General features: G+C 29.6%; 1 protein-coding gene across 2 annotated transcripts; it reads left to right on the top strand.

The window, feature by feature from the left end:
* Window positions 1-1,477: 1,477 nt before the first annotated feature.
* Window positions 1,478-8,059, top strand: LOC149173546 (alpha-galactosidase-like). Of its 2 annotated transcripts, none has more exons than XM_089427952.1 (12): window positions 1,478-1,582; window positions 2,154-2,299; window positions 2,803-2,953; window positions 3,412-3,666; window positions 3,807-3,981; window positions 4,824-4,885; window positions 5,647-5,810; window positions 5,928-6,025; window positions 6,510-6,568; window positions 6,666-6,800; window positions 6,994-7,051; window positions 7,687-8,059. In XM_089427952.1, exons 1-12 carry the CDS (start codon window positions 1,493-1,495, stop codon window positions 7,941-7,943), a joined length of 1,650 nt encoding a protein of 549 aa, XP_089284078.1. In that variant the 5' UTR covers window positions 1,478-1,492; the 3' UTR covers window positions 7,944-8,059. The 2 variants fall into 2 exon arrangements, with proteins under 2 accessions (XP_089284078.1, XP_089284079.1); XM_089427953.1 differs by lacking the exon at window positions 1,478-1,582 and adding an exon at window positions 1,593-2,026.
* The last annotated feature ends 1,017 nt before the right edge of the window (window positions 8,060-9,076 follow it).

The following is a 9,076-nucleotide window of genomic DNA, read 5'->3' on the forward strand; positions in this document are numbered from 1 at the left end:
AATGTTATATTTTAAAAATAATAATATAATAATAATACGAGGGAACATTTTTTTTGAAATATGTACGACTTTATTCAATGGAAGAGAAAATCACCGTACTCCACATGTTAAGCTCGATACTATTGTAATAAATTAAATTTTATGTTCGTTGAAATTTCATAGTAATAATAATCTTATTCTAATAATGTTTCATATGGGTTAAATTTTCACTCTAAACGACTTTAAAGAAAATGGGAATAGAACTAATAAACAATCTTTTCTCAATTTGCTTTTCTAAATATTAATTAAAATTAAATTTAGTTATTTCTATTATTTTGAAAAGTATGGCGGTGAGACTGAAGGGAGAGTCAAAATTTAAATCTATCTCACTTTTAAAATGTCAGTGAAATTCAATTTATTTTTTAAAATTTACTTGTTTATCATTAAAATATTTAAAATAAAAAAATATAAATGATAAACATATTTAAAATTAAAAAATATAAATGATAAACATATTTAAAATAATAAAATATAGTTTTAAATGTTATAATATTTAAAATAAAAAAATATAGTTTTAAATGTTATAGATTTTGGAAGGTTTTTTTTGGTTAAATTTGTTTAAAATTTGATAGGAGATTATTGGAATCACAAACTTATTTATAAACTCGGCACAATTCAAATATCTCCAGATTTTTCAAAATACTAATTCCATGCTAGCATTTAAGAATAGATTTAAATTAACAAAATAACTTAATTTAATAAAAAATCATTTATTAGATTCCAACCAAAAACTTTATGATATAGAATAGTTCCAAAAACACTGTAAGAATTAATTGGAAAAAAAATAATTTATACACTGGTTAGTTCCATCTAACCCTACTTTCTCTGTTAAACTTTTTGGAGGGTTGTGGGAACTTTTTTCCTGCCAAAATTGCCTAGAATTAGGCAGTGATTTGAAATCACAAGTTTGAGTTGTGTGGTAAAGATTTTTCAGTGTGCTGAATTCATATATGTAGTCAAAAACACTGTTTAAACAACAAAATTGAAAATTTGAGTCAACAAAATTTAACTGCAAACACTCTAAAAAATTCGAAATTGTGTACAGGAGTAAGTTGACTGAAACCTGAATCCGACTATTTCTTTTCCTAAAAAATCTAATGGTAAGAGTGCTTGACTCTTATTTTTATGGTAGAAAAAGATTCAGCACCATCAAAAACCCCAAAAACATCCAAAATGTTGAAGTTATATCTGACCTTTCCAAAAAAATTACCTAAAAAATCTACTATTTTCTACACCAATTTACTTCATTTTTAAACTACCCTAATTTTTTTTCTTTCTAATGATTAGACAACGCCGTTTTCAATAGGCTACACAGATAGCTGTAAGCTTTTTCAGGTGCCTGTCCGCCTCTGACAATTTACATAAACGAAAATATAGAATTAATTACTAGATATGTCATTATTTAACTAATAATCCTCTACCATCTTAATAGTTGTACAATTTTACAGTATAAATGGACAGATATGAGCTCGTGGGTGTTCATTATCCTTCGTGCTTTTATGGATTGAAGAATCAGAGATCAAGAGAGGACATTCTAGCCAAAGTAGGGATAACAGTAAAATAATGCCTTTGCATTTCAATTCTGTGATTTAAAGTTGTTTTCAAATGCAGCATTTGGCATTATTATAGATTGATAGATTGTAGAATCAGAAACCCAGAGAGGCATTCTATCCATTAGGCTCAATTAGACATTTATGTGGTCCCAGTGGAGCAGCCTAAACTAGGCTGCTCGCCATTAGAATCAGTGGTTCTTAGTCCTCATCCTCCTAGATTTGACTCTGACCTTTCTACATTGTAACAATCTGATAAACAAATACTATAGAGAGAGACAAACTTGCTATTCCTGTTTTCCTCTGTTTATTGGTAATCTTTGGTTCCACCATTGAAGTATTATGCCTTAATGACCACATTGAACACTTGGGTGTCCTCTCATTTCCCCAAAACTTTTGCGCTCAGTACATTTTGTTGGCTTTTTGGATCAAATCTGGTGAATATATCTGTATTTTACTGTTTTCGGATCATTTTGTACTGATCAAGAACTGTGAGCTTATTCTCATCTGCCCAACCAGATATTAAAGGTATATCTTTCTAACCCTCTACTGGGTGTCTTGCAGGCCTCTGGGAGCTCAATGCCGGTGTGTTTGAAGGCTGTTTTCGAGTTTCAGGATTTCAATAGGTGTTTTGTAGCAATGACTGGACATTCATGGAAAAACAGATCATTACTCCTGCTTATGGTACTGTCTCCGTTGTTTTTTCTTGTGTAAGTATTGGGTTCCAATCTATTAGTCCTGTCCCGCTTGTAGATCTGTCTTTGCTGTTTTTGCTTGTGTAAGGATTGAAAACTCATCTTTCTCATCATTAGAGTTCTGCTTGTGTAATGAGGGAGAACCCATCTCTTTCGTGATTAGAGTTCTGCCCTCGAAGGTTTGAAGCTAAGTTATTATCCCAGGACACCCACTTTCAACCACTAAACCTTGTATCTATATATATATAAATTCTGCATATATATTTTCAGGCTGTTCTTCCAAGAATACAGTGTTAAAATTACAATGGATACTCGCTGTCAAATAAGATTCATTGATTAGAAAGAATAACTACTTGCACAAAACAAATAGTTGCTCTGAAATAAATCACCTAGATTTCATTGATTACAAAGAGCATCTACTTGCACAAAACGAACATCTACTTGCACAAAACAAGCAATAGGGAACAGAATGGTCTTATATGAACATTAATTACACCTGAGTTGTCTTTGTTACCCAGACAAGGGCAGGGTGCAGAACAAGCTGTCCATGCAAGCATTCCACCCAGAGGATGGAATTCTTATGATTCATTCTCATGGACCATCACTGAAGAGCAATTTCTAGACAATGCAAGGGTTGTTTCCCATAAACTTCTACAACACGGATACAAGGTAACCTATAAGAGTACCCTCTTATACATTTATGCACTTTTAGTTATAAATTTTATATTTGTTGTTAATAGTTTTTAGTTAGAGTGGTAGATTGTGGCTTGTTATCCCATCCATCTAAGTTCAGTTTCTGGAGGCATGCTCTAGTCTGGACTCTGTATTGATTAAGCTCAAGGAATAGGCAGCCTCAGACATTTTTCACTCTTTCTGTAATCAATTTCACTCTGTCCATATATGTGCATATGTATGGTTATATAGGTTTATAATTGAAACAAATACATATATACATGCTTCTTTCGTATCTGTATGAATGCATTTGTGTGGCTCTAGATACAGACTCTGGCATGCACATATATCAGCAAATGCATGTGTGTGAAAGGAAATCCAAAAATGTCATTGCATAAATAGCTTAGTAATAACTTGCATGAGAGATGCACTCACTGACTGTAGGGATGTCCCAGTATGTTGTTGTTGATTATTTATGGTACAGAAAATTGGAGCCAGGAGCATATACAGATTCTTTGGGATTTGATGTAATAGATGAATGGGGAAGACCCATTCCAGACCCTAAGAGATGGCCATCTTCCAAGGGAGGCCAGGGTTTCAAGAGTGTTGCAGAAATTGTTCACAAAATGGGTCTCCAGTTTGGTATTCATGTAATGCGTGGTATTAGCACCCAAGCATTCAGTGCCAATACTCCAATCATGGGATCAAATGTAAGTTACATGATTAGCTAGCAATTTGTCATTTAGATTAATTTAGACTAATTTAGTTGAGTGAATGTAAAAATATTTTGTATTTATACCAGAGTTGCATATTATGCTCATGGCCTAACTTACTGTAACTCTTTTTGCAGGGCCTCCCATACCAAGAGAATGGTAGGATTTGGCGAGCTAGAGATATAGGTCTGAAAAACGAGGCTTGTAAATGGATGTCTAGAGGTTTTATGAGTGTCGACACCAGATTAGGAGCTAGTCAGGCATTCCTGAAGTCACTGTATCAACAATATGCTGAATGGGGTGTTGATTTTGGTGAGGTTTTCTATCTCTGGTTTTTGCTGGAGTGTTTCTTATGCTCACTTATTTTCTTTTAATCAAAGTGTACCATGCAACTTAAATCACAGTACTAGAGACATTAAAAAGGGCATGTGCACTGAGTAATACTAGTTATATTGATACTAATAGCGAATATTTCCTTGTCAAAAAGTCAAAACTTCGTACATCTCCTTAAAAATCCTTCGTAACAAGAGATATTTTCAAATCAATCTTCTAACAATCATTGCACTTTGCAGTACCACTGATCAGTGCACTTTATATTTTGAAATCAACATCTAACAATATTTACTAATAGGACTAAGTTTTTTCCGGGTGGAAAATAAGTAATTTGTCCATGGGCGTTAGGCTATATATATCCATAGTTAGATTTTAGCAAATTAGTTATTTAGCAATCTCATTTAATATCTATTAACTCACTATATATTTATTATCGTTTTGTTACTGTTATATATAAGCGATTCTTATTTCAGACCCTATAACATTTTAAATGCGGCTTGACATGGCCACTCGATACCCAGAACATATTGATCTCCGTTTTTTTCAATAGTAGTAACATGGTGATGTGTTATATCGGGATATCGAATAGCCATATCAGACCGTATTTAAAATACTATAGGTTCTAAAATAAAAATCGCCATTATATATATAAAACAACCCAAAAACATCATTGATATTTATCATTCGATATAACCTTTGACAACATGAATATGGTGAATGTCCTATCCATGTTCTTATATTATTGTCCTTTCATTCTTCTGTTTATAATCATTTCGGTACTAACATTCTATAATTGCATGCTTGTTTTCACATGGGTGCAGTGAAGCATGATTGCGTATTTGGGGATGATTTAAACATAAATGAGATAGCAACGGTCTCTCAGGTACCTCTATATAAATCTATCGCGAACATTTTTCTATTATAGTTCTGTTGAAAATAAAAGTTATATTTAAAAATAGAATATTTTCTAAATATTTTTATCTAGTTAAAGAGTGTAATATTATATATAATAAAAGTGATATGTTTGAAAAAATTATTTAAAGAATTATAAAAATAATATTTTTGTAATTTTATTTCATAATGAAAATAATCTTGAAAAATATAAGGTTTTTTAAACACATTTAATTGTCTAAAAAGTTAAGGTAGGTTTTTTTTTTGTTTTTTTAGTGTTATTTTGTATGAATTTTTTAAAAATTTTTGTTTTTATATATTAGGTAGTACAAATTATTACTATAAGTACATGTAATTATGAGTTCAACATGTCATATGTAGGAATTAAATTTGGGAAAGAATAATAATATTTCTTCTAGCGGACTCAAGCTCTATTTAATGGACAAATTTACATTTATTAATTATTCTACTTTATTCATCCTTATATATATTTTATGGCAAGTTTATTTTTGAAAAATCTTAAGATATCATCAAAATTATTGAGAAAATATTAATTTAAAATGTATATTTTGTATTTTATGTTGTGGTTTATATATGTCTTATATTATAAGCTATTATTACAATTACATATCCTTATGTTGATATTTCATTTCACATTAATACTTAGTGACTTATAGTCCTTATTGCATTGGTTATCAATAAAGTATTTCAAAGAGAAATCAATTTGAAAGTATCATAATTTTTGTTTTTCAGATCTTAAAAGACATTGAGCGCCCAATATTGTACTCTATTTCACCGGGGACGCATGTCACAGTGAACATGGCTAAGGAAGTAAGTGCATTAGTCAACATGTATCGAGTGACCGGTGATGATTGGGATACATGGATGGATGTACAATCACACTTTAATGTGTCAAGGTGATATAATTATTGAACATTTTGGTTTGATAATCTCATTTTATGTTGATGATACATTATTTTTGTATTATGATATATGCTTGTTTAACCCTTTTTCATTTTGCTAAATATATGTAGGAAATTTGCAAAGCGTGGTTTAATAGGAGCTCCAGGCTTATTAGGGAAGTCATGGCCAGATTTAGACATGCTTCCATTTGGACGTTTGTCATCTGTAGGTAAATATGCTTTACATTTAAATGTCATATGCACTATTTTTCATCATGGAAAATTTGAGAGTAATTGTAACTCTTATTATACATGTAAAAAGAATAAATAGTCTTTATAATTCTTTTTGAAAATCTTTTTGTAAAATTTTTAAATTAACAAAAATCTCACACAGAGATCTATGATCCTTGTAAATATAATTGTTTACAAAAATATGGTTAAATGCTGATACATAACATTTTAAGAATTATAAAGTTTATCCATATATATATATATATATATGAAAGTTAAGTGTTGTAATTTTTTAGTAATATTTTTTAATGGTTTTTTTTGGTTGGATAAAATGAATATTGAATTTAGAATTTACTATCCCTATTATTAGTTCAATTAAAGTTGAGGTGTAGATTAGTTCTAAAAGTTAAATAGATATTTCTTTGTAGATATATATGAAGTATAAAAAGTTTGATATGACTAAAATATTCTTCTTGTTTTTAGGTGCAAATGAAGGTCCATATCGAACTAGTAAGCTGACTTTCAATGAACAAAAGGCTCAGGTTTGTTTCACATCTTATTGATGATGTTGAGGAACATAATAGTTCACATATACACTCGTGAGGTTCAAAGTTTAATATTTTGTCATTACTATAACAGATGGCATTATGGGCTATGGCAAAATCTCCACTTATGTTTGGAGGTGATTTGAGAAACATTGACATTAAAACAATGGAAATTATTACAAACCCTACCGTACTAGATATCAATGCATATAGTACCAAAAACATGGAGGTGCGTTTCATATTGTATTTATAGTTGATGTCCCCCCCTTCCATGGAGATAGTGGTCTTTGTGAAGTGTGACTTGAATTGAAGGTTGTTTCAATTTGGAGTGTAAATAATATTATCTCCTAATGTATAGATCTTAATAAATATTTGATGTTTTTTCTTAAAGAAACACTAATCTAAATCATTTGATCATATAGGTACAAGTACTTGAAGGAAATGATGCTCGAGCTTGGATAGCAAATGGCTCTAAGAAAGGTTTGTTGATGCAAGATTTTATTTAAATTACTTATATTATTGTACGAATAAATTTAGTAAAATTAATCTTATTTTTTTTTACTTAATCTAGCAAATAATGAAAATATAATATCTATAGGACTTTTATAATGTCTTCATTGAATCGCTAGATACACCAACTTAATATCTTGTTTTAATATTCTTGTTGTTTATATTCCTTCCATTTTTATAGGACTTTTAGAATGCCTTCATTGAATCACTAAATACACCAACTTAATATCTTATTTTGATATTCTTGTTGTTTATATTCCTTCCATCTTTATAGGACTTTTAGAATGCCTTCATTGAATCACTAAATACACCAACTTAATATCTTATTTTGATATTCTTGTTGTTTATATTCCTTCCATTTTTAGAATTTATTAGACTATCTTTTCAGTCCTCTCCCTCTACTAGTAAATCATTTTATAATTAGTAATGATTACTCAATAAGTTATCATTTTCATGAATATATTGCACTAGTTATATGAGAATTAAGTATTCTCATTTTCTTATTTAGCAAGAAATATATATTAGAACTTCTACTTTTATTATCAACTTTTGATGATACCATCATTGATATTTTCTTCTTTTCATTTGGAATGTTGCATATTTAGGTCAAACCTATATTTCTTTCTTCAACTTAAGCCTTGTGACATCAAGAATCTCTGTAGCAGTGAAGGACATGATCAAGGTGCTTAGTACAATTAATGTCAAGGCTGAGAATGAAGACATGAATCCTCCTTCCTTATCTACAAAAAGATGTGCATATTATGATGTTTGGAGTGGTCAAGGACTTGGAATAATAAGAGATAAAATATCTGTAGAAGTACCAAGTCATGGATGTGCTTTATTTGTTATTCAATGTGCTTAGTGTAATTATGGTTTTAGTATTACAACTTCATTCTTGAAATTGTGATACTTTTTAATGTTGTTATTTTTACTTGCAATTACTTATAATAGTGTTTGTTGGTATGCAATGTCCCTTACTACTGGAGATTATGTGAAACTTTAACATTGTTTTAAAGTAAGTTGATTTATTATAAATATTAGTTTTGAACTTATTAGGAAGTTAATATTTCTTTTAGTTTATCGAAGTTTATGTTTGCTTTTGTTACTCTCATACTTATAATTAAAAACCTTATTTACAATATTAATCCTTCAAAAATAATTACAACTGCTTTTTATATTAAAATGTTTATATATCTTCACTTTTGTTATCTTTACCCATTCGAAATCCTTATTATGTTTGAACTTGCCATATTATTAGATTTTGACTTTCCTTATTTACCCTTTTTCTCATATTTTCAAATCTCTATCACCTTATGCTTCTTACTTTTTACCTTTAAATTAAATAAAATTAATTATAAATCACTAATTAAGGTGCATATTATTTGGGTTAGCGTGGAATGTTTTTCATATTATATTTTTAAAAAGAGTATATTTTAGAAAATTTTCCTTAATATATTACAATAATGTTTGAAGTCATTTTGCTAACAATTATTGATAAAAATGATTAGACATTACCATTATTTAATGATTAATCAAAATAAAATTGTAACAATCCAACTTAACATAGGTAAGCTAGGTGAGTTGTTACTAGGGAATATGCAATTCAAACAATCTAGGAAAAATGATGTACATAACATTTAATATCCATTTTTTGTTATTCAGTTTCATAACAATAACATGATAACATTATGTAACAACTATTCAGTAGTAGAAAACAAATACCATAATAGTTAATTTTAATTAATTTTTTCAATTATTGAATGAAAAGAAACATTCGATTAAAACCAAGCTTTAACTTCCAAGCATGAAACCATTGGGAAAAACACATCGAAGGTTCCCTTTTTTCCCAACTAACATAAAACCAAATACGTTGGTGATGTCCCCCAGGCAAGGCCTCAACTTAATGAAGAAAAATTAAAGTACACTCAACTAAAGAAGACCCAACTAGAAAAAACATATACCCACACCCAACATAGAGACACAAGTCAAAAAACA

Source organism: Pinus tabuliformis, chromosome 4_2 (assembly GCF_031772625.1).
Source record: "Pinus tabuliformis cultivar Carrire ecotype Pingquan chromosome 4_2, CPIR1, whole genome shotgun sequence".
NCBI lineage: Eukaryota > Viridiplantae > Streptophyta > Pinopsida > Pinales > Pinaceae > Pinus > Pinus tabuliformis.